Source organism: Chanodichthys erythropterus, chromosome 8 (genome assembly GCF_024489055.1).
Source record: "Chanodichthys erythropterus isolate Z2021 chromosome 8, ASM2448905v1, whole genome shotgun sequence".
NCBI classification, from domain to species: Eukaryota; Metazoa; Chordata; class Actinopteri; order Cypriniformes; family Xenocyprididae; genus Chanodichthys; species Chanodichthys erythropterus.
The window spans coordinates 33715495-33742042 of NC_090228.1; the positions used below are offsets into that span (position 1 = coordinate 33715495).

General features: G+C 42.4%; 1 protein-coding gene across 1 annotated transcript; it reads right to left on the bottom strand.

Annotated features, from left to right (window-relative positions):
- Positions 1–21382: 21382 nt before the first annotated feature.
- LOC137024809 (ladderlectin-like) lies at positions 21383–23047 on the bottom strand. The gene is made up of 5 exons (XM_067392699.1): positions 22981–23047; positions 22682–22767; positions 22020–22142; positions 21631–21739; positions 21383–21480 (listed from the first exon to the last, which is right to left on the bottom strand). The coding sequence occupies exons 1-5, from the start codon at positions 23039–23041 to the stop codon at positions 21413–21415; spliced, it is 447 nt and encodes a 148-aa protein (XP_067248800.1). The 5' UTR covers positions 23042–23047; the 3' UTR covers positions 21383–21412.
- Between the last annotated feature and the right edge of the window lie 3501 nt (positions 23048–26548).

Here is a 26548-nt window from a genome sequence, read left to right on the forward strand (position 1 = left end):
GCGTGGTTTGGGATTCAGTGACAATGCGAGCATGTCTCTCTCCAGCTTGCATCACTGCTATTCTATCAGCCGTGAAAGAATTGAAGCTAGGCCAGTCACGCACTGTAAGGCAGTTTCAGAGACTGTTGGGTCTGATGGCAGCAGCGTCCAACGTGATACCTTTTGGCCTGCTGTACATGAGACCTTTACAGTGGTGGCTCAGGATCAAAGGGTTTTCCCCGAGGGGCAACCCACTTCGTATGATCAAGATCACGCGGCGCTGTCTCCACGCCTTGATCATATGGAAGAAGAATTGGTTCCTGTCCCAGGGCCCTGTGTTAGGAGCTCGATGTCGTCGTGTCACTCTGACGACAGACGCTTCTCTCACAGGCTGGGGAGCGGTAATGGAAGGCTGCTCAGCTCAGGGTCTGTGGAAGAGTCATCAGCTCTCGTAGCACATAAATTGCCTGGAGATGATGGCAGTTTTCAATGCATTGAAGTTCTTCCTTCCAGACCTGAGGGGCCATCATGTGCTAGTCAGAACAGACAACACATCGGTGGTTTCCTATATAAATCGGCAGGGGGGTCTGCGGTCGCGCCCATTATACAAACTGGCGCAACAGATCCTCCTGTGGTCTCTGGGGAAGATGCTCTCCTTGAGAGCTATCTATATTCCAGGGATTCAGAATATTGGAGCAGACACTCTGTCGAGGCAGGGGCTGAGGCCAGGGGAATGGAGTCTTCACCCGGAGGTGGTGAAGGTCATATGGGAGATTTATGGCCAAGCAGAAGTGGATCTGTTCGCGTCTCAGGATACGACGCACTGTCCACTTTGGTTCTCCCTCACACATCCAGCTCCTCTGGGGCTGGACGCCATGGTACAGACGTGGCCGAGGCTGCATCTGTATGCATTTCCCCCAGTTGTTTTGCTCCCGGGAGTTCTGGAGAAAGTTCGCCAGGAAGGGATAACTCTATTGCTAGTAGCACCTCACTGGCCGAGCCGCATATGGTTCTCGGACCTGATAGCTCTTCTCGATGGCTCACCTTGGAAGATTCCGATCAGGAGGGACCTCCTGTCTCAGGCGGGGGGCACGATTCTGCATCCCCGTCCAGAAATGTGGAATCTGTGGGTTTGGCCTCTGAGGGGGCCAAGCTCATAGAAGCTGGTCTCTCAACTGAGGTTGTAGAGACCATTCTTCAGTCCAGAGCTCCTTCCACGAGGAAACTATATGCCCTGAAGTGGAAACTGTTCACTTCCTGGTGTCAAGAACGACAGTTGGATCCAGTCTACTGCCCGATTGGTTCAGTACTTGAGTTCCTACAGTGCTGTTTCTCATCTGGGTTAACCCCATCTACACTTAAAGTTTATGTGTCGACTATATCTGCTTACCATGCCCATTTGGATGGTACTACTGTTGGGAAGAACCCATTAGTCATTAGTTTCCTCCGTGGCACCCAGAGGCTGAGGCCTGCGATGCGCACGAGGGTCCCTGCTTGGGATTTGGCTATTGAGTTAGAAGGCCTATCTACAGCTCCATTTGAGCCTATTGAGTCAGTCTCAGATAAGTTCCTGAGACTTAAGACTGTCTTCCTTCTCGCCGTATCATCCCTTAAAAGAGTAGGAGACCTTCAGGCCCTTTCAGTGTCCCCGACCTGTCTTGAGTTTGCTCCAGGGATGGTCAAAGCCTTCCTTTACCCCAAACCTGGATATATTCCGAAGGTTTTGACTAATGTTCCAAAGCCTATTGTGCTGCAAGCCTTTTATCCTCCTCCATTCATTACACCAGACCAGGAGAAGTCGAATCTGCTGTGTCCAGTGCGAGCATTGGACACATATGTCCACAGAACTGCCCTGTGGAGGAAAGCAGATCAGTTATTTGTGTGCTTTGGACCACATAACAGAGGTCGTCCAGCATCTAAACACACGGTAAGCAAGTGGATAGTCGAGGCTATTTCACTTGCTTACGAGGTCTCTGGCCAGCAGTGTCCATTAGCTGTCAGAGCACATTCGACTAGGAGTATGGCGGCCTCCAAGGCCTTAATCTCAGGGGTTTCCCTCAAAGAGATCTGCGATGCGGCCGGTTGGTCCTCGCCACTCACCTTTGTAAGGTATTATGACCTTGACCTGGGCGCAGCTCCAGGATCATCGGTTTTGCTGTCTTAAGTGTGCCAGAGTTTCACACAGACAGGTATTTGTGATTATGGCGTTTTGGTATATCGTTCCCAAAGCGTTCCTATCGGACGCAGCGCGAGTTCCCTCGAAAGGGAACGTCTCAGGTTACGTATGTAACCATAGTTCCCTGAGATAGGGAACGAGACGCTGCGTCGCTTTGCCATACTCCCTGCATCCCTGTGATCGTTTTGCCTCGGCAGTATTTAGCTGAAGCCGGTTGCACCGGATGTGTATTTATCCTTTCCTGGTCGTGACATCACCCGCCCGTGACGTTCACTCTCACCATTGGACTAGTTGACAGTCGTGCATCAGACGCTATCACGCTGGAGGCGTTCCCAAAGCGTTCCTATCGGACGCAGCGTCTCGTTCCCTATCTCAGGGAACTATGGTTACATACGTAACCGGACGCCCACGGAGCCAGCGCTATTCAGACGCAAATTCAGAGGCAATACATGCATTCATCATCTCAATCGTGTATTTATTGTCTTGAAAAGTGTTTATCTGGATGTAAAAGTCATGGTTAGGGAGCTCTAGAAGACATGCAGTTAGTTCCTGTTTTCTTTTCTTCTATAGATGAATTTTAGATGAGTTTTTTTTCTTTAGTGCCCTGCAGCTGCAGTATGAATTGGAAACTCCATTCATGGAATAGCCTCTTCTTCTTTTAGATGAATTTGTGGACTAAAAATGCACAGAGCGCCCTCCGACTTCAAGGATGAATTGAAAACACCAGCGCTCATAGTAATGACAGTGAATATTAAATAAAAATAACTGCTCTGTATAGAAAATTGACATAAACATATGAGAATCCAATATTTCTCCAAATGTGCATGCTTTTAAACTAAAATCCTATATTCAGACTCTTTGCATCACAGAAATACATTATATTTTAAAGTATAATATAAAACCATTACTTTATATTGTAATAATATTTTTTTGTATGTTTCATATATCATAATGAGCTTGAGACATCACAGAAGGTTTTTTTCACAGCCTACCTGACTGAAATGCGTCATTTCAGCTCATTACTATCCAATTCTTTTGTCTTCTCAGGTGAGAATGGCCCATTTTCAGTGGTGATTCACGCCTCCTCGCATACTGTTTCTTGGCAAAAAGTGTCTTACAAAAACGAAATCAATATATTGTTTTATATGAAGGAGTAGGCAGCATAATTTTTACATAATTTTGAAGCAAAAACTCTAGTTTACAACCTCCAATACCCAGAAGTCTTGTAAACACAGATTTACTATACTTTTTTTGGCCTTATTTCAGTGACTTAAGTTTTTTGTTTTTTCAATAACCACGCATAAATGTTATTCCTTCAAAAACACAAACATGTACATACATGTTCCTCACATATTATTGTAGCCTAGTTTGTGCTGAATACAGTGTAATGACACTTTTTCCATTAATATGTTTATGAACAACTGAAAAAAGCACAAATGTCAGGGTATTTCAAAACTTCTCCAGGCCCCAAATCAGCCTCAGACTCCAGAGGGTTAAATCCATTTTTTATGAATGAATGATGACTTACTAGCTGTTGCTTTAGTCTTCGTAAACAGCCGCTAGCGCCACCTGCTGGTGAGGACGACTAACAGCAGATTGAGATCATGCATCTGCACTCTACTGCTTTTCCTGCAGCTCCTGGATGTGAAATGTTGAATTTTCTGCCGAATTTTAACCACTGAATTTGTGGAAGTGAAATAAAATGGACTGGAAATTGCCAGTTGAATATTATAGGTTGTATTTTTAAACAGAATGAATATTTTGGAAGTAAAATCTGAAAGGTGAATATAAATTAATGAACTTTTAATAATGAAAATGTGTGTGAAATGTTTTGAATTGAAATATTCATAGCTAAAATATACAGCCATGTTGAAATTCAGCACATAAAGATGCAAGCCTTATAATTGCAATGCTTCAAAATGCAAGAACACTTAATGTTATTAATATTTTTGTTTCAATTAGTGCAATTCAACAAGCTTTTTATTTCAAAAACATTTGGCATTAATTTACTTCCATACATGTACAGTGGGTACGGAAAGTATTCAGACCCCCTTAAATTTGTCACTGTTTGTTATATTGCAGCCATTTGCCAAAATCATTCAAGTTAATTTTTTTCCTCATTAATGTACACACAGCACCCCATATTGACAGAAAAACACAGAATTGCTGACATTTTTGCAGATTTATTAAAAAAGAAAAACTGAAATATCACATGGTCCTAAGTATTCAGTCCCTTTTCTCAGTATTTAGTAGAAGCACCCTTTTGATCTAATACAGCCATGAGTCTTTTTGGGAAAGATGCAACAAGTTTTTCACTCCTGGATTTGGGGATCCTCTGCCAATCCTCCTTGTAGATCCTCTCCAGTTCTGTCAGGTTGGATGGTAAATGTTGGTGGACATCCATTTTTAGGTCTCTCCAGAGATGCTCAATCGGGTTTAAGTCAGGGCTCTGGCTGGGCCATTCAAGAACAGTCATGGAGTTGTTGTGAAGCCACTCCTTCGTTATTTTAACTGTGTGCTTAGGGTCATTGTCTTGTTGGAAGGTAAACCTTTTGCCCAGTCTGAGGTCCTGAGCATTCTGGAGAAGGTTTTCGCCCAGGATATCCCTTCCGCACTTGGCCACATTCATCTTTCCATCGATTGCAACCAGTCGTCCTGTCCCTGCAGCTGAAAAACACCCCCACAGCATAATGCTGCCACCACCATGCTTCACTGTTGGGACCTGGTTTTCTCCACACATACCGCTTAGAATTAAGGCCAAAAAGTTCTATCTTGGTCTCATCAGACCAGAGAATCTTATTTCTCACCATCTTGGCAAACTCCATGTGGGCTTTCATGTGTCTTGCACTGAGGAGAGGCTTCCGTCAGGCCACTCTGCCATAAAGCCCCGACTGTTGGAGGGCTGCAGTGATGGTTGACTTTCTACAACTTTCTCCCATCTCCTGACTGCATCTCTGGAGCTCAGCCAAAGTGATCTTTGGGTTCTTCTTTACCTCTCTCACCAAGGCTCTTCTCCCCCGATAGCTCAGTTTGGCCGGACGGCCAGCTCTAGGAAGGGTTCTGGTCGTCCCAAATGTCTTCCATTTAAGGATTATGGAGGCCACTGTGCTCTTAGGAACCTTAAGTGCAGCAGAATTTTTTTTGTAACCTTGGCCAGATCTGTGCCTTGCCACAATTCTATCTCTGAGCTCTTCAGGCAGTTACTTTGACCTCATGATTCTCATTTGCTCTGACATGCACTGTGAACTGTAAGATCTTATATAGACAGGTGTGTGGCTTTCCTAATCAAGTCCAATCAGTAAAATCAAACACAGCTGGACTCAAATGAAGGTGTATAACCATCTCAAGGTTGATCAGAAGAAATGGACAGCACCTGAGTTAAATACATGAGTGTCACAGCAAAGGGTCTGAATACTTACGACCATGTGATATTTCAGTTTTTCTTTTTTAATAAATCTGCAAAAATGTCAACAATTCAAATTTTCTGGGTGAATTTCAGGTCATCTCTGCATGTAGAGAGAAGAGTTGGGGGAAGAGGGGGTAAAAAAAGGCAATGTAGATTAAGGATTGGATGAGGATGCTAATTTCAAAGAGAGAGTTCAAATGTTAATTAGGGCCCGAGCACCGATGGTGTGAGGACCCTATTGGAATTGCTCCGTTTATTATTATTATTATTATTATTATTATTATTATTATTAGGGCCCAAGCGAAAATTCGCGCAGGGCCCTCTTGTTCTTCTAAGGATTATTAGGGCCCAAGCGAAAATTCGCGCAGGGCCCTCTTGTTCTTCTAAGGATTATTATTAGGGCCCAAGCGAATTAAGCGCGCAGGGCCCTCTTGTTCTTCTAAGGATTATTATTATTAGGGCCCAAGCGAAAATTCGCGCAGGGCCCTCTTGTTCTTCTAAGGATTATTAGGGCCCAAGCGAAAATTCGCGCAGGGCCCTCTTGTTCTTCTAAGGATTATTATTAGGGCCCAAGCGAATTAAGCGCGCAGGGCCCTCTTGTTCTTCTAAGGATTATTAGGGCCCAAGCGAAAATTCGCGCAGGGCCCTCTTGTTCTTCTAAGGATTATTATTATTTATTTATTTATTTATTTATTTATTTATTTATTTATTTATTTATTTTTTTTCCGTCTTCCGGGGCTTTTTGGGGGCCTTAACATGCTCAAAAACTCTTGAAAATTGGCACACACATTGGAATCCGCGGCCATTAGGACGCCGGAGAGGCTGGTACCCGGGCGTGGCAGGGGGGCTCGACAGCGCCCCCTTGAAAAAAGTCTGAAAATTTGGTCCATATATTAGACATGCTTGCACGTATTAGTATGAAACTCGGTACACATATAGACCTCATCGGGCCGAACAACTTTCGCGCTCTAAGTTAATCGCCACGCCAACAGGAAGTCAGCTATTAAGGGTTGTTTGAAAAACGCATGCTCTGGAATTTGATATACTCCTCCTAGACGATTAATCCGATCGCCACCAAACTCGGTCAGCATGAAGTCAAGACACTGATGATTAAAAATTGCCAGGGGATTTTTGATATCTCGAACGGTTTGGCCGTGGCGAGGCAACGAATTTATGGCGAGAAAAAGGAAACAGGAAATGTGTTATAACGTCTTAATACATATGTTGATCTTTATGAAACTTCACGAGTGTGTTCGTTATAGGAGTCTGATCACATGGATGTGACTATTGTGAGTCAAAGTTATAGCGCCACCAACTGGCAGCAGGAAGTGTATCACTTTTTGAAATGTTTTGAGATCACCCTCTTATTTTTACCTGATTTGCTTCAAACTTCATCAGTGTAATGTCAATACACAGCAGATGTAGACCTATGACAGGATTTTTGATATTTGAAATATTGTTGCCATGGCAACAGGTCAAACTGTAATAATATTCTTGAGTGTTTTTGAGGCTCTTAACATGCTTCAAATTGCATGAAACTCGACACACATCAATATTGTCAACCAGTAGACATGGACAAAGCCATAGAAATGGGCGTGGTGGAGGGGCTCAGTAGCGCCACCTTTTGACAAAAGTGGGGGGGTTAGTTTTTCCTACAGTCACCAAACTCGGTACACATATTGTTCTCATCAAGCCGGACAATTTTCTAATTTACATTCATTAGCTCCGACCAACAGGAAGTCAGCTATTTTGGTTTGAATGTTAATTTTTTGAAAAAACAGGCTATGAATTTTATACTACTACTCCTACAGGGTTTATCCAATTTACACCAAGCTTTTTTTAACTTGTTGCGAACACATTGAAGTTGTTTAATTGCAAACGGATTTTTGATATCTCAAACGATTTGGCCGTGGCGAGGCAACGAATTTATGGCGAGAAAAGGGAAACAGGAAATGTGTTATAACTTCTGCATACATTGATTGATGTTTATGAAACTTCAGGAGTGTGTTGGTTGTAGTAGTCTGATCACATGGATGTAACTATTGTGAGTCAAAGTTATAGCGCCACCAAATGGCAGCAAGAAGTGTATCACTTTTAAAATGCTTTGAGATCACCCTCTTATTTTTACCTGATTTGCTTCAAACTTCATCAGTGTAATGTCAATACACAGCAGATGTAGACCTATGACAGGATTTTTGATATTTGAAATATTGTTGCCATGGCAACAGGTCAAACTGTAATAATATTCTTGAGTGTTTTTGAGGCTCTTAACATGCTTCAAATTGCATGAAACTCGACACACACATCAATATTGTCAACCAGTAGACATGGACAAAGCCATAGAAATGGGCGTGGTGGAGGGGCTCAGTAGCGCCACCTTTTGACAAAAGTGGGGGGGTTAGTTTTTCCTACAGTCACCAAACTCGGTACACATATTATTCTCATCAAGCCGGACAATTTTCTAATTTACATTCATTAGCTCCGACCAACAGGAAGTCAGCTATTTTAGTTTGAATGTAAATTTTTTGAAAAAACAGGCTATGAATTTTATACTACTACTCCTACAGGGTTTATCCAATTTACACCAAGCTTTTTTAACTTGTTGCGAACACATTGAAGTTGTTTAATTGCAAACGGATTTTGGATATCTCAAACGATTTGGCCGTGGCGAGGCAACGAATTTATGGCGAGAAAAGGGAAACAGGAAATGTGTTATAACTTCTGCATACATTGATTGATGTTTATGAAACTTCAGGAGTGTGTTGGTTGTAGTAGTCTGATCACATGGATGTAACTATTGTGAGTCAAAGTTATAGCACCACCAAATGGCAGCAAGAAGTGTATCACTTTTAAAATGCTTTGAGATCACCCTCTTATTTTTACCTGATTTGCTTCAAACTTCATCAGTGTAATGTCAATACACAGCAGATGTAGACCTATGACAGGATTTTTGATATTTGAAATATTGTTGCCATGGCAACAGGTCAAACTGTAATAATATTCTTGAGTGTTTTTGAGGCTCTTAACATGCTTCAAATTGCATGAAACTCGACACACACATCAATATTGTCAACCAGTAGACATGGACAAAGCCATAGAAATGGGCGTGGTGGAGGGGCTCAGTAGCGCCACCTTTTGACAAAAGTGGGGGTTAGTTTTTCCTACAGTCACCAAACTCGGTACACATATTATTCTCATCAAGCCGGACAATTTTCTAATTTACATTCATTAGCTCCGACCAACAGGAAGTCAGCTATTTTGGTTTGAATGTTAATTTTTTGAAAAAACAGGCTATGAATTTTATACTACTACTCCTACAGGGTTTATCCAATTTACACCAAGCTTTTTTTAATTTGTTGCTAACACATTGAAGTTGTTTAATTGCAAACGGATTTTGGATATCTCAAACGGTTTGGCCGTGGCGAGGCAACAAATTTATGGCAAGAAAAGGGAAACAAAGTGTTATAACTTCTGCATACATTAATTGATTTTGATGAAACTTTGGCTTAGTCTTCGTTGTACAAGGCTGATCACATGGATTTGACTATTGTGATTCAAAGTCATAGCGCCACCAACTGGAAGCAGAAAATGTGTCACTTTCAGCATACATTGAGATCACCCTCTTATTTTTACCTGATTTGCTTCAAAATTCATCAGAATAATGTTAAAACTTGGCACATGTAATCCTTTGAAAATGGGCAGGGAGGAAGGGGTCTATAGCGGCACCTTGTAGTGCAGTAAATGTGGAGTGAATTTGACATAGTCCTTTGATGTTTAACCGTTTTAAGTGCCTATTGCCCGCTGTGCACAGTTGCCCTGAAGCCACCGGGGTGGCGGTGCCACCGGGCTTGGGCCCGCCATCGCTGCTCGCAGCTATATTTAGGGCCCAAGCGAAAATTCGCGCAGGGCCCTCTTGTTCTTCTAAGGATTATTATTATTATTTTTTTTTTTTTTTTTTTTTTCCGTCTTCCGGGGCTTTTTGGGGGCCTTAACATGCTCAAAAACTCTTGAAAATTGGCACACACATTGGAATCCGCGGCCATTAGGACGCCGGAGAGGCTGGTACCCGGGCGTGGCAGGGGCTCGACAGCGCCCCCTTGAAAAAAGTCTGAAAATTTGGTCCATATATTAAACATGCTTGCACGTATTAGTATGAAACTCGGTACACATATAGACCTCATCGGGCCGAACAACTTTCGCGCTCTAAGTTAATCGCCACGCCAACAGGAAGTCAGCTATTAAGGGTTGTTTGAAAAACGCATGCTCTGGAATTTGATATACTCCTCCTAGACGATTAATCCGATCGCCACCAAACTCGGTCAGCATGAAGTCAAGACACTGATGATTAAAAATTGCCAGGGGATTTTTGATATCTCGAACGGTTTGGCCGTGGCGAGGCAACGAATTTATGGCGAGAAAAAGGAAACAGGAAATGTGTTATAACGTCTTAATACATATATTGATCTTTATGAAACTTCACGAGTGTGTTCGTTATAGGAGTCTGATCACATGGATGTGACTATTGTGAGTCAAAGTTATAGCGCCACCAACTGGCAGCAGGAAGTGTATCACTTTTTGAAATGTTTTGAGATCACCCTCTTATTTTTACCTGATTTGCTTCAAACTTCATCAGTGTAATGTCAATACACAGCAGATGTAGACCTATGACAGGATTTTTGATATTTGAAATATTGTTGCCATGGCAACAGGTCAAACTGTAATAATATTCTTGAGTGTTTTTGAGGCTCTTAACATGCTTCAAATTGCATGAAACTCGACACACACATCAATATTGTCAACCAGTAGACATGGACAAAGCCATAGAAATGGGCGTGGTGGAGGGGCTCAGTAGCGCCACCTTTTGACAAAAGTGGGGGTTAGTTTTTCCTACAATCACCAAACTCGGTACACATATTATTCTCATCAAGCCGGACAATTTTCTAATTTACATTCATTAGCTCCGACCAACAGGAAGTCAGCTATTTTGGTTTGAATGTTAATTTTTTGAAAAAACAGGCTATGAATTTTATAGTACTACTCCTACAGGGTTTATCCAATTTACACCAAGCTTTTTTTAACTTGTTGCGAACACATTGAAGTTGTTTAATTGCAAACGGATTTTGGATATCTCAAACGGTTTGGCCGTGGCGAGGCAACGAATTTATGGCGAGAAAAGGGAAACAGGAAATGTGTTATAACTTCTGCATACATTGATTGATGTTTATGAAACTTCAGGAGTGTGTTGGTTGTAGTAGTCTGATCACATGGATGTAACTATTGTGAGTCAAAGTTATAGCGCCACCAAATGGCAGCAAGAAGTGTATCACTTTTAAAATGCTTTGAGATCACCCTCTTATTTTTACCTGATTTGCTTCAAACTTCATCAGTGTAATGTCAATACACAGCAGATGTAGACCTATGACAGGATTTTTGATATTTGAAATATTGTTGCCATGGCAACAGGTCAAACTGTAATAATATTCTTGAGTGTTTTTGAGGCTCTTAACATGCTTCAAATTGCATGAAACTCGACACACACATCAATATTGTCAACCAGTAGACATGGACAAAGCCATAGAAATGGGCGTGGTGGAGGGGCTCAGTAGCGCCACCTTTTGACAAAAGTGGGGGTTAGTTTTTCCTACAGTCACCAAACTCGGTACACATATTATTCTCATCAAGCCGGACAATTTTCTAATTTACATTCATTAGCTCCGACCAACAGGAAGTCAGCTATTTTGGTTTGAATGTTAATTTTTTGAAAAAACAGGCTATGAATTTTATACTACTACTCTTACAGGGTTTATCCAATTTACACCAAGCTTTTTTAACTTGTTGCTAACACATTGAAGTTGTTTAATTGCAAACGGATTTTGGATATCTCAAACGGTTTGGCCGTGGCGAGGCAACGAATTTATGGCAAGAAAAGGGAAACAAAGTGTTATAACTTCTGCATACATTAATTGATTTTGATGAAACTTTGGCTTAGTCTTCGTTGTACAAGGCTGATCACATGGATTTGACTATTGTGATTCAAAGTCATAGCGCCACCAACTGGAAGCAGAAAATGTGTCACTTTCAGCATACATTGAGATCACCCTCTTATTTTTACCTGATTTGCTTCAAAATTCATCAGAATAATGTTAAAACTTGGCACATGTAATCCTTTGAAAATGGGCAGGGAGGAGGGGCTCTATAACGGCACCTTGTAGTGCAGTAAATGTGGAGTGAATTTGACATAGTCCTTTGATGTTTAACCGTTTTAAGTGCCTATTGCCCGCTGTGCACAGTTGCCCTGAAGCCACCGGGGTGGCGGTGCCACCGGGCTTGGGCCCGCCATCGCTGCTCGCAGCTATATTTATTATTATTATTATTTTTATTTTTTTTTTTTTCCGTCTTCCGGGGCTTTTTGGGGGCCTTAACATGCTCAAAAACTCTTGAAAATTGGCACACACATTGGAATCCGCGGCCATTAGGACGCCGGAGAGGCTGGTACCCGGGCGTGGCAGGGGGGCTCGACAGCGCCCCCTTGAAAAAAGTCTGAAAATTTGGTCCATATATTAAACATGCTTGCACGTATTAGTATGAAACTCGGTACACATATAGACCTCATCGGGCCGAACAACTTTCGCGCTCTAAGTTAATCGCCACGCCAACAGGAAGTCAGCTATTAAGGGTTGTTTGAAAAACGCATGCTCTGGAATTTGATATACTCCTCCTAGACGATTAATCCGATCGCCACCAAACTCGGTCAGCATGAAGTCAAGACACTGATGATTAAAAATTGCCAGGGGATTTTTGATATCTCGAACGGTTTGGCCGTGGCGAGGCAACGAATTTATGGCGAGAAAAAGGAAACAGGAAATGTGTTATAACGTCTTAATACATATATTGATCTTTATGAAACTTCACGAGTGTGTTCGTTATAGGAGTCTGATCACATGGATGTGACTATTGTGAGTCAAAGTTATAGCGCCACCAACTGGCAGCAGGAAGTGTATCACTTTTTGAAATGTTTTGAGATCACCCTCTTATTTTTACCTGATTTGCTTCAAACTTCATCAGTGTAATGTCAATACACAGCAGATGTAGACCTATGACAGGATTTTTGATATTTGAAATATTGTTGCCATGGCAACAGGTCAAACTGTAATAATATTCTTGAGTGTTTTTGAGGCTCTTAACATGCTTCAAATTGCATGAAACTCGACACACACATCAATATTGTCAACCAGTAGACATGGACAAAGCCATAGAAATGGGCGTGGTGGAGGGGCTCAGTAGCGCCACCTTTTGACAAAAGTGGGGGGGTTAGTTTTTCCTACAATCACCAAACTCGGTACACATATTATTCTCATCAAGCCGGACAATTTTCTAATTTACATTCATTAGCTCCGACCAACAGGAAGTCAGCTATTTTGGTTTGAATGTTAATTTTTTGAAAAAACAGGCTATGAATTTTATAGTACTACTCCTACAGGGTTTATCCAATTTACACCAAGCTTTTTTTAACTTGTTGCGAACACATTGAAGTTGTTTAATTGCAAACGGATTTTGGATATCTCAAACGGTTTGGCCGTGGCGAGGCAACGAATTTATGGCGAGAAAAGGGAAACAGGAAATGTGTTATAACTTCTGCATACATTGATTGATGTTTATGAAACTTCAGGAGTGTGTTGGTTGTAGTAGTCTGATCACATGGATGTAACTATTGTGAGTCAAAGTTATAGCGCCACCAAATGGCAGCAAGAAGTGTATCACTTTTAAAATGCTTTGAGATCACCCTCTTATTTTTACCTGATTTGCTTCAAACTTCATCAGTGTAATGTCAATACACAGCAGATGTAGACCTATGACAGGATTTTTGATATTTGAAATATTGTTGCCATGGCAACAGGTCAAACTGTAATAATATTCTTGAGTGTTTTTGAGGCTCTTAACATGCTTCAAATTGCATGAAACTCGACACACACATCAATATTGTCAACCAGTAGACATGGACAAAGCCATAGAAATGGGCGTGGTGGAGGGGCTCAGTAGCGCCACCTTTTGACAAAAGTGGGGGGTTAGTTTTTCCTACAGTCACCAAACTCGGTACACATATTATTCTCATCAAGCCGGACAATTTTCTAATTTACATTCATTAGCTCCGACCAACAGGAAGTCAGCTATTTTGGTTTGAATGTTAATTTTTTGAAAAAACAGGCTATGAATTTTATACTACTACTCCTACAGGGTTTATCCAATTTACACCAAGCTTTTTTTAACTTGTTGCTAACACATTGAAGTTGTTTAATTGCAAACGGATTTTGGATATCTCAAACGGTTTGGCCGTGGCGAGGCAACGAATTTATGGCAAGAAAAGGGAAACAAAGTGTTATAACTTCTGCATACATTAATTGATTTTGATGAAACTTTGGCTTAGCCTTCGTTGTACAAGGCTGATCACATGGATTTGACTATTGTGATTCAAAGTCATAGCGCCACCAACTGGAAGCAGAAAATGTGTCACTTTCAGCATACATTGAGATCACCCTCTTATTTTTACCTGATTTGCTTCAAAATTCATCAGAATAATGTTAAAACTTGGCACATGTAATCCTTTGAAAATGGGAAGGGAGGAGGGGCTCTATAGCGGCACCTTGTAGTGCAGTAAATGTGGAGTGAATTTGACATAGTCCTTTGATGTTTAACCGTTTTAAGTGCCTATTGCCCGCTGTGCACAGTTGCCCTGAAGCCACCGGGGTGGCGGTGCCACCGGGCTTGGGCCCGCCATCGCTGCTCGCAGCTATATTTATTTATTTATTTATTTTTATTTATTTATTTTTTTCCGGGGCTTTTTGGGGGCCTTAACATGCTCAAAAACTCTTGAAAATTGGCACACACATTGGAATCCGCGGCCATTAGGACGCCGGAGAGGCTGGTACCCGGGCGTGGCAGGGGGGCTCGACAGCGCCCCCTTGAAAAAAGTCTGAAAATTTGGTCCATATATTAAACATGCTTGCACGTATTAGTATGAAACTCGGTACACATATAGACCTCATCGGGCCGAACAACTTTCGCGCTCTAAGTTAATCGCCACGCCAACAGGAAGTCAGCTATTAAGGGTTGTTTGAAAAACGCATGCTCTGGAATTTGATATACTCCTCCTAGACGATTAATCCGATCGCCACCAAACTCGGTCAGCATGAAGTCAAGACACTGATGATTAAAAATTGCCAGGGGATTTTTGATATCTCGAACGGTTTGGCCGTGGCGAGGCAACGAATTTATGGCGAGAAAAAGGAAACAGGAAATGTGTTATAACGTCTTAATACATATATTGATCTTTATGAAACTTCACGAGTGTGTTCGTTATAGGAGTCTGATCACATGGATGTGACTATTGTGAGTCAAAGTTATAGCGCCACCAACTGGCAGCAGGAAGTGTATCACTTTTTGAAATGTTTTGAGATCACCCTCTTATTTTTACCTGATTTGCTTCAAACTTCATCAGTGTAATGTCAATACACAGCAGATGTAGACCTATGACAGGATTTTTGATATTTGAAATATTGTTGCCATGGCAACAGGTCAAACTGTAATAATATTCTTGAGTGTTTTTGAGGCTCTTAACATGCTTCAAATTGCATGAAACTCGACACACACATCAATATTGTCAACCAGTAGACATGGACAAAGCCATAGAAATGGGCGTGGTGGAGGGGCTCAGTAGCGCCACCTTTTGACAAAAGTGGGGGGGTTAGTTTTTCCTACAGTCACCAAACTCGGTACACATATTATTCTCATCAAGCCGGACAATTTTCTAATTTACATTCATTAGCTCCGACCAACAGGAAGTCAGCTATTTTGGTTTGAATGTTAATTTTTTGAAAAAACAGGCTATGAATTTTATACTACTACTCCTACAGGGTTTATCCAATTTACACCAAGCTTTTTTAACTTGTTGCGAACACATTGAAGTTGTTTAATTGCAAACGGATTTTGGATATCTCAAACGGTTTGGCCGTGGCGAGGCAACGAATTTATGGCGAGAAAAGGGAAACAGGAAATGTGTTATAACTTCTGCATACATTGATTGATGTTTATGAAACTTCAGGAGTGTGTTGGTTGTAGTAGTCTGATCACATGGATGTAACTATTGTGAGTCAAAGTTATAGCGCCACCAAATGGCAGCAAGAAGTGTATCACTTTTAAAATGCTTTGAGATCACCCTCTTATTTTTACCTGATTTGCTTCAAACTTCATCAGTGTAATGTCAATACACAGCAGATGTAGACCTATGACAGGATTTTTGATATTTGAAATATTGTTGCCATGGCAACAGGTCAAACTGTAATAATATTCTTGAGTGTTTTTGAGGCTCTTAACATGCTTCAAATTGCATGAAACTCGACACACACATCAATATTGTCAACCAGTAGACATGGACAAAGCCATAGAAATGGGCGTGGTGGAGGGGCTCAGTAGCGCCACCTTTTGACAAAAGTGGGGGGTTAGTTTTTCCTACAGTCACCAAACTCGGTACACATATTATTCTCATCAAGCCGGACAATTTTCTAATTTACATTCATTAGCTCCGACCAACAGGAAGTCAGCTATTTTGGTTTGAATGTTAATTTTTTGAAAAAACAGGCTATGAATTTTATACTACTACTCCTACAGGGTTTATCCAATTTACACCAAGCTTTTTTTAACTTGTTGCTAACACATTGAAGTTGTTTAATTGCAAACGGATTTTGGATATCTCAAACGGTTTGGCCGTGGCGAGGCAACGAATTTATGGCAAGAAAAGGGAAACAAAGTGTTATAACTTCTGCATACATTAATTGATTTTGATGAAACTTTGGCTTAGCCTTCGTTGTACAAGGCTGATCACATGGATTTGACTATTGTGATTCAAAGTCATAGCGCCACCAACTGGAAGCAGAAAATGTGTCACTTTCAGCATACATTGAGATCACCCTCTTATTTTTACCTGATTTGCTTCAAAATTCATCAGAATAATGTTAAAACTTGGCACATGTAATCCTTTGAAAATGGGAAGGGAGGAGGGGCTCTATAGCGGCACCTTGTAGTGCAGTAAATGTGGAGTGAATTTGACATAGTCCTTTGATGTTTAACCGTTTTAAGTGCCTATTGCCCGCTGTGCACAGTTGCCCTGAAGCCACCGGGGTGGCGGTGCCACCGGGCTTGGGCCCGCCATCGCTGCTCGCAGCTATATTTATTATTTTTTTTTATTTTTTTTTTTAATATTTTTTTCCGTCTTCCGGGGCTTTTTGGGGGCCTTAACATGCTCAAAAACTCTTGAAAATTGGCACACACATTAGAATCCGCGGCCATTAGGACGCCGGAGAGGCTGGTACCCGGGCGTGGCAGGGGGGCTCGACAGCGCCCCCTTGAAAAAAGTCTGAAAATTTGGTCCATATATTAAACACGCTTGCACGTATTAGTATGAAACTCGGTACACATATAGACCTCATCGGGCCGAACTACTTTCGTACTCTAAGTTAAACGCCACACCAACAGGAAGTCAGCTATTAAGGGTTGTTTGAAAAACGCATGCTCTGGAATTTGATATACTCCTCCTAGACGATTAATCCGATCGCCACCAAACTCGGTCAGCATGAAGTCAAGACACTGATGATTAAAAATTGCCAGGGGATTTTTGATATCTCGAACGGTTTGGCCGTGGCGAGGCAACGAATTTATGGCGAGAAAAAGGAAACAGGAAATGTGTTATAACGTCTTAATACATATATTGATCTTTATGAAACTTCACGAGTGTGTTCGTTATAGGAGTCTGATCACATGGATGTGACTATTGTGAGTCAAAGTTATAGCGCCACCAACTGGCAGCAGGAAGTGTATCACTTTTTGAAATGTTTTGAGATCACCCTCTTATTTTTACCTGATTTGCTTCAAACTTCATCAGTGTAATGTCAATACACAGCAGATGTAGACCTATGACAGGATTTTTGATATTTGAAATATTGTTGCCATGGCAACAGGTCAAACTGTAATAATATTCTTGAGTGTTTTTGAGGCTCTTAACATGCTTCAAATTGCATGAAACTCGACACACACATCAATATTGTCAACCAGTAGACATGGACAAAGCCATAGAAATGGGCGTGGTGGAGGGGCTCAGTAGCGCCACCTTTTGACAAAAGTGGGGGGGTTAGTTTTTCCTACAGTCACCAAACTCGGTACACATATTGTTCTCATCAAGCCGGACAATTTTCTAATTTACATTCATTAGCTCCGACCAACAGGAAGTCAGCTAGTTTGGTTTGAATGTTAATTTTTTGAAAAAACAGGCTATGAATTTTATACTACTACTCCTACAGGGTTTATCCAATTTACACCAAGCTTTTTTTAACTTGTTGCGAACACATTGAAGTTGTTTAATTGCAAACGGATTTTGGATATCTCAAACGGTTTGGCCGTGGCGAGGCAACGAATTTATGGCGAGAAAAAGGAAACAGGAAATGTGTTATAACCTCTGCATACATATATTGATCTTTATGAAACTTCACGAGTGTCTTCGTTATAGGAGTCTGATCACATGGACGTGACTATTGTGAGTCAAAGTTATAGCACCACCAACTGGCAGCAAGAAGTGTATCACTTTTAAAATGCTTTGAGATCACCCTCTTATTTTTCATATGATTTGCTTCAGACTTTATCAGTGTAATGTCAATACACAGCAGATGTAGACCTGTGACAGGATTTTTGATATTTGAAATATTGTTGCCATGGCAACACATCAAACTTTAATAATATTCTTGAGTGATTTTGAGGCTCTTAATATGCTTCAAATTGCATGAAACTCGACACACACATCAATATTGTCAACCAGTAGACATGGACAAAGCCATAGAAATGGGCGTGGTGAAGGGGCTCAGTAGCGCCACCTTTTGTCAAAAGTGGGGGGGTTAGTTTTTCCTACAGTCACCAAACTCGGTACACATATTGTTTTCATCAAGCCGGACAATTTTCTATTTTACATTCATTAGCTCTGACCAACAGGAAGTCGGCTATTTTTGTTTGAATGTTAATTTTTTGAAAAAACAGGCTATGAATTTTATACTACTACTCCTACAGGGTTTATCCAATTTACACCAAGCTTTTTTTAACTTGTTGCTAACACATTGAAGTTGTTTAATTGCAAACGGATTTTGGATATCTCAAACGGTTTGGCCGTGGCGAGGCAACGAATTTATGGCAAGAAAAGGGAAACAAAGTGTTATAACTTCTGCATACATTAATTGATTTTGATGAAACTCCGGCTTAGTCTTCGTTGTACAAGGCTGATCACATGGATTTGACTATTGTGATTCAAAGTCATAGCGCCACCAACTGGAAGCAGAAAATGTGTCACTTTCAGCATACATTGAGATCACCCTCTTATTTTTACCTGATTTGCTTCAAAATTCATCAGAATAATGTTACAACTTGGCACATGCAAACCTTTGAAAATGAGCAGGGAGGAGGGGCTCTATATCGGCACCTTGTAGTGCAGTAAATGTGGAGTGAATTTGACATAGTCCTTTGATGTTTTACCGTTTTAAATGCCTATTGCCCGCCGTGCACAGTTGCCCTGAAGCCACCGGGGTGGCGGTGCCACCGGGCTTGGGCCCGCCATCGCTGCTCGCAGCTATATTTATTATTATTATTATTCTTCTCCAAAGTGAATCGCATTTTAGAGGGCCTAAACGTGCTCGAAAACTCATGAAACTTTGCACACGCGTCAGAAGTGGTGAAAATTTACGTCTGTTATGGGTTTCGGAATTGGGCGTGGCAAAATGGCTCGATAGCGCCATCTAACGTACAGCCCCGCTCGCTACATTACACTAGGGCTTTGAAATTCGGTACACACATTTATCAGCCCAGTACCTACAAAAAATTCTCTTGGAGCGAAATCCGAAACCAAACAGGAAGTCAGATATTTTGAATTAATTCACCGTTTTTTGCATTTTCCAGACGTTGTACTTTAACGAACTCCTCCTGGAGATTTAATCAGATCAATGTCATTTTTGGTCAGTCTAATCTAAAGGCCTTTGTGACGTTAAATTGCGAAGATCTAGAGTTTTCACTGAAGGGCGTGTCCGTGGTGGCCTGACAAAGTTTGATGTCTTCGCCATGAAAAAGGAAGTTGTTGTAACTCAGACAAACAATGTCGGATCTGCCCCAAACTTCACATGCTTTATTAGAGTCCTAACCTGAAGACATCTTCATAACAATATTCAGTTACAGTCATAGCGCCACCTGTAGGCAACAGGAAATTACATATTTTATACTGTGATTAACTCCTCATAGAGATTTAACCAGATCAACATCAAATGTTGTCAGTCTAATCTCAAGACCTTAGCGATGATAAATTTCAAAGATCTTGAGTTTTCGCTGAAGGGCGTGTCCGTGGCGGCCTGACAAAGTCTGATGTTTCGCCATGAAAGAGGAAGCTGCTGTAACTCAGGCATACAATGTCCGATCTGCCCCAAACTTCACATGTGTGATAAGAGTCCTGGCCTAAAGACATGTATATGACAATATTTAGTTAGTCATAGCGCCACCTGCTGGCAACAGGAAATGGCATGCTTCAGGATGTAATTCACTACCAGAGTCACATTTCATCATGCCACGAAGTACCAAACATGCTAGAGACACGTTAAATCATGCAACACTTGGCTGAGTGCTAATTTATGCGATTAACGCCACGAAAGAAACAGGAAGTTGTTGTAACTCAGGCATACAATGTCCGATCTGCTTCAAACTTCACGTGTTCAATGATAGTCTTGGCCTGAAGACATCAACATGGCAAAATTCAGTTATGGTGAAAGCGCCACCTGTTGGCCGCAGGAAGTGTGGCATTTCGAAATGACTTTGGCATAATTCTCCTATATTCACTCACTTAAATGCATGACGCCCACTGTTCACTGTTTTCCTGAGGCCAACGGGTGGCGGTGAGCCCGGGTGCGAGGGCCCTCTCAACGCTGCTTGCAGCTTTAATTTCCTTTGTTTTCTCAGAGAGAAGTCCTCTCTTGGTCCAGACAGTCCGGCACCAGTCTTACAATTGTATCAGCTGTCCAAGCATTGTGAATTCGGAGCACAGAAAGACAAATACATTCACGACAGACTTGTTATTGGAATAGAGGACCGTTCGCCCACTGCTTTTTGCCTGCTATATAGTAGGGAAGTATGCGGTTCCAGATTTAGCTGAGATGACGAAAGAGAACCTTCTCTGATGTTGGACATTGTCCTATTCTGGCATGAAAATATTTTTTTCCCTATAATATTTCAGCAGTCATATTCTGTTTGGTTTCTATCAGCTGTTTAGATTCAGAACTAGCAATGCCATAATAGTGAATGAATCACTATTGACCTGATCGGTCAAACAGGTATAGAAATTGTTCATGATTCAGTTTCTCATACCAAAATAGTAATGGGATATTTTTTATAGACAGAAAACAAAAAGAGCGCTGGATGAGGGTGATATTTGCCTAGGAAACAAACGTGCAAATGTCTTCTAGTGTTTGTCAATGTGCTTCCTTAAACTCCTCCCATGATGATTACATCGTTTAATGTCATTCTGATAACCATATCCTCAAACCTTGTGACACAATATTCTTATTTTTATACATTTATTTGATTTAACTCCACAACACACATGATTTGCTTTATTAATGCTTTTATTGATTAGATGAGTGTTTCAGAGAAGGTATTGGGAAGAGATTAAAGCTTAGAAAAGATTCAAATGAAGTTTAATGTTAAAATATAATTTTTTGTAAAGATAAGATCAGAAAGTTTAAAATCAATGTAACTGTGGAGCAGCATGCCTGCATATGATCTCAAGCATCTGTAACACAAATATAGCCTATTTGGCCTGAACAGTTCCAGTCGTTCCAGCAACGGTTAGCTGTAGGGTGGAAAAATGAAGTAAGTTATTCTGATCATTATAGGCACTTTGTGAAATCCAAATGAGTCATTACATGTTACTGTGAAATTATGAAATTATAGTAATGTAAATTATTATGTGAAGTATTCAAAAACCTGACTGCATGCTTACAGGTAAAGTTGATCTCCACACAGTTCTCGCCATTCTGACCATTAGGTTCTCCAGCGCACCAGTTGGTAAAGTCATTCACAGTTCCATCAGTCCACAACCACTGTCCTTCCTAAAGAGCAAAGGCATGATTATAAGAGTGCACTACTGTACTCAAACTTCAGTACGGAGCTAATTCACTTCAGCTTTAATCCATCTTCATTAGAGCATTTACATTTACTGTTTAGAGCAGAAATTCCAGTCTACTAATTCTCAACTAAGTTAGTAGACATGTAGACACAACATTACTTATAGTCAACAGAATGTGTTAAACGGACCATCAAAAAACAAGTGAAACTGAAATTCCAGTCTACAAATAAATAGATCTCTTTAGTACACACAATTTAACTTACTTGTTCACCATCATGAACACCAATCCAACCACGTGAGGAAGTAGGCAACAGCCCCAGCAGAAACTCATTTTCCTGTTTATTATGCACAGATGCGAGATTCGCACCAAGACCTTGGCAGTTTCTCTAAAGAGACAGATTTTTTTATTGTCAATACAAAATCGAATCTTTTTAGCTTAAAGCATAAGTGACTTTTAAAACAACATTTTAGTCATTTTCAAACAAAGTCTGATTGATTATTTGCACAGTATTAGATTTCTGTATTGTTTATTTGCAGAAAAGAAAGATTTTACTTTAAAAATAATAAAAATCACCATTCCCAGTCTCTAACTACTATGTACTAACATTTAAATTAATCAACTGATTCAGTACATGTAATGTTTAGATACATGTTTTACATTGTAAAAAAATACCTGCGTGTAATTACATCTGTAATTAGACTAATGATTACACTGTTGACCTTTCCTTACACTTTACACCTGTCCCTAACCTTACCTGTATCCACCTCAATAGCAGCATGTGATTTGTATACAATAGTGCAAGTGATTTGCAATACAACATCAACACAAAAAAGTACATTGTACCTTATTGATTTATCTAGATGTAGTGAAAGACACTTAATGTAAAGTGTGACCAAATCACCTTGTTGTAACTTAACACATTACCTCTGCTGTGATCCAGTTAACTGACTGAGGGAAGTACTTGTAGCACCGGAGTCCAAAACTTTTCCATCCAGCGGGGCATTTTATGACTAAATCAACTGCATTCAGTACATAAATGTTAGGGCATTCGTAATATTCACAGCAAAGTATGTTTTTATTTTTTTCATTCTTATTTTATGTAGTTTATTTTATGTTTGTTTGATTTAAATTAGATGTACTTTGACACTGTAAATCCTTGATCAATCATGTAAATATTAGTAAATGGAATAGAAAGGGTTTTTACAATTAAATGTTTTGGTTACCTTCTGCATTCCCCATGGAGAAGATGACGAAAAGAAGCATTAGACTTCTCAGCACTGCCATGATGAACCTGAAATGAACCTAAAAATGAATAAGCAGGAAAAGTTAGATGTCTGTGTCACAGAACCCTTGTTTCCCTGGACTTCAATTCCCATGTTCCTCCTGTTCTCCACACCTGCACTCACTTCCCTCGTCAGCTCCTCATCATCACAGATCACCTGCACCTGGACTCTATTGTTAGCACTCCTATATAATGCACTCACTCCCTGCACTCCTCGTCCGTTCTCTGTTTTGTTAAGGTGTCTGTCTGTTGTTCATTGCCATTGTTTGAAGTAAAGTCTCTATTATCGTGGAAATCCGTATCTGCCTCATCTCTCTACCAGCCACCCGTAACAGAAGAACGGAACTAAACCGACCGGATTTTCCACGAAAAAAAAAATGGAGACTTTCCCCAGCTCCCTGGATCCAGCTCCTCCATCGCCTCTCACCCTAACAGCCAGCGAACGCATTATCGGGCTCCTGCAGGTAGGACGTTCGCTGGAGAGGTATGTGGAGGAGTTCGTTGAGCTTGCTTACTTGTCTAACTGGCCCGACGCTCAGTTGATCTCCCTGTTTTTGGATGGATTGGATGACGACACTATCCGTTTTGATGAACCTGTTTTTTGTTTCTCCTTAAGCGACACTATCAATTTAATTTTGTGGTTGAATGGCTCCAATTTCTTAGTAGAAGAGGTTCAGGATCAGTGTTGTCGTCCGGTCCATCCAGAAACACGGTTGGCCGGGCCAGTTAGTCAACCTCCGGCTTCCTCCGCACACCGCTCCAGCGAACTCCCTGCCTGCCCCAGGCTGGACCCATATTCCGCTACTGGGCCCAGTAAGCGGAGGAGGAGGAAGAAAGCGGCTCCAGTATCTCCAGAGCCCGCTCCAGTATCTCCAGAGCCCGCTCCAGTATCTCCAGAGCCCGCTCCAGTATCTCCAGAGCCCGCTCCAGTATCTCCAGAGCCTGCTCCAGTGTCTCCAGAGCCCGCTCCAGTGTCTCCAGAGCCCGCTCCAGTATCTCCAGAGCCCGCTCCAGTATCTCCAGAGCCAGCTCCAGTATCTCCAGAGCCAGCTCCAGTATCTCCAGAGCCAGCTCCAGTATCTCCAGAGCCAGCTCCAGTATCTCCAGAGCCAGCTCCAGTATCTCCAGAGCCAGCTCCAGTCCCCACAGAGCCAGCTCCAGTGCCTGTGGGGATTTTAATTGTATTTGAGGGGATGAAATGGCCCTCAACCCCAGTCTCCGCCGAGCCAAGTTCTCCAGTCTCCTCCGAGCCAAGTTCTCCAGTCTCCTCCGAGCCAAGTTCTCCAGTCTCCGCCGCCGAGCAAAGTTCTCCAGTCTCCGCCGCCGAGCAAAGTTCTCCAGTCTCCGCCGCCGAGCAAAGTTCTCCAGTCTCCGCCGCCGAGCAAAGTTCTCCAGTCTCCGCCGCCGAGCAAAGTTCTCCAGTCTCCGCCGCCGAGCAAAGTTCTCCAGTCTCCGCCGCCGAGCAAAGTTCTCCAGTCTCCGCCGCCGAGCAAAGTTCTCCAGTCTCCGACGCCTACGAGCCCTCAGCTCCAGCCGCCGCCGCCGAGCCCTCAGCTCCAGCCGCCGCCGCCGAGCCTGCCGCTCCAGCCGCCGCCGCCGAGCCTGCCGCTCCTAGTATGGTCTCTGTGATTGAACTCTCCAGCCCAAGGACTGTTTTCCCTCCCTGCCTCCCTCTCCCGCCTCCTCCAAGTCATGTCTATACTGCACCTCCACCTCAAGCCCCCTCGCCCAGATCTCCACCTCGGACCTCTGGGCGATTACCTTCACCCCGGCTCCAACCTCCCTCTGCTCCACCGTTGCCCATCAGTCCTCCAGCTTCACCAGTCTCCATCCTGCCTCCACTCACACCTTGGTCATTCATCAGCCTGCCCTCCCCTCTGGACTTCACTCCTCCGTCTCCGCTCCGTCACTCCGTCCCTCGGATTCAGTTGGCCTCCTCACTCCCCCGGTGTTCGTTTTGTTGGCTGTCCTTCTGCTTGCACTGCGGCCTTCTGGAGCCCCGGCTGCGCTTCGGTCGGCGGAGCCTTCGGTTCCGCCATCACCCGCCAGTCCTTCAGCGACGCCTGGGCTCAACGCCTCGAAGGCTTCGGCTCCTGACCCGCCATGGCTGCCCGCTGCACCTGACCCGCCATGGCTGCCCGCTGCACCTGACCCGCCATGTATGCCCGCTGCATGTCTGCCCGCTGCACCTGACCCGCCATGGCTGCCCGCTGCACCTGACCCGCCATGGCTGCCTTCGGCTCCTGACCCGCCATGGCTGCCCACGGCTCCTGACCCGCCAAGGCTGCCTTCAACCCCTGACCCGCCATGGCTGCCCACGGCTCCTGACCCGCCATGGTTTTTGGACCTGCCCTGGAGACCTCCACTCCAGTTTACTCCTTCCCCTGCTCCGGTTTGAGGTCTCCAGGGCGCCCGCCCCCCTCCCGGTTGTTACATCTACGGCGCGAGGACGCGCCTACCGGGAGGGGGAGGTACTGTTACAGATCCCTTGTTTCCCTGGACTCCATTTCCCAGAATCCTCCTGTTCTCCACACCTGCACTCACTTCCCTCGTCAGCTCCTCATCATCACAGATCACCTGCACCTGGACTCTATTGTTAGCACTCCTATATAATGCACTCACTCCCTGCACTCCTCGTCCGTTCTCTGTTTTGTTAAGGTGTCTGTCTGTTGTTCATTGCCATTGTTTGAAGTAAAGTCTCTATTATCGTGGAAATCCGTATCTGCCTCATCTCTCTACCAGCCACCCGTAACAGTCTGCACTCATATGTGGATTCTCAATGTATTTTAAAGACAAAGATCATTTAGAAATGTTATTCAGTAAGTTTTGTTCCCAAAACTCACCTTGGTTTGGTTGTCTCCTGTAGAGTCTCAGAGGAAGATTTTGTGAAGTTCCAGAAACAGCTCTGCTTTTATACTTTACTTAATGTCAAGTGTGTGTGAGTTTATAGTCACGAGGATGACATGTGATTGTTTGATATGTAGAATTTATGTACACAGAAAATAAAATCCTAATATTGGAGAACGGTGTAAGTTGAGCCTGTAGAATAAATGTTAGTTCAGCCAAATATATTTTAAATGTATTTTAAGTATTTGTTAAATGTTAAGGTAAATAAAGGACATAATCCCCATTAAATATTTGAAATAGCATAAATTATGAATTATAGTCATTTCCTTCTGTATAAACTTTAAGAAACATCTAAAACATTTTTTTGTGAACAGTGCCTGTTTATGAATTCCGAATGTGTATTTCTAATTCATCCTATTATTGTTATGATATAGACACGGAGGCAGAGATAAAAGCAATCCAGGTGAGTTTATTTGAATAATATGGGAACACAGAGAGGTTATGGCTGTTATCAGGTTCTTGAGAGATGAATAGAGAGTAATACTGTCCTTGTATGGCTTGTTTATCCAGGAGCTGAGATGAGATGAAGGGAGACGTTGGAGACACTCACACACACAGAAGGGTAAGCACATGAAGGGACCAGGAGACGAAGGAGATGAAGG

Excerpts from the sequence above, each read along its gene's own strand:
- LOC137024809 (XM_067392699.1), bottom strand. The coding sequence starts at position 23,041 with ATGGCAGTGCTGAGAAGTCTAATGCTTCTTTTCGTCATCTTCTCCATG. Across the intron at positions 22,768-22,980 it reads CTCCATGGGGAATGCAGAAG|TCATAAAATGCCCCGCTGGA; the intron begins GTAACCAAAACA and ends CAGTTGATTTAG. Across the intron at positions 21,481-21,630 it reads TGTGGAGATCAACTTTACCT|CTAACCGTTGCTGGAACGAC; the intron begins GTAAGCATGCAG and ends TCCACCCTACAG.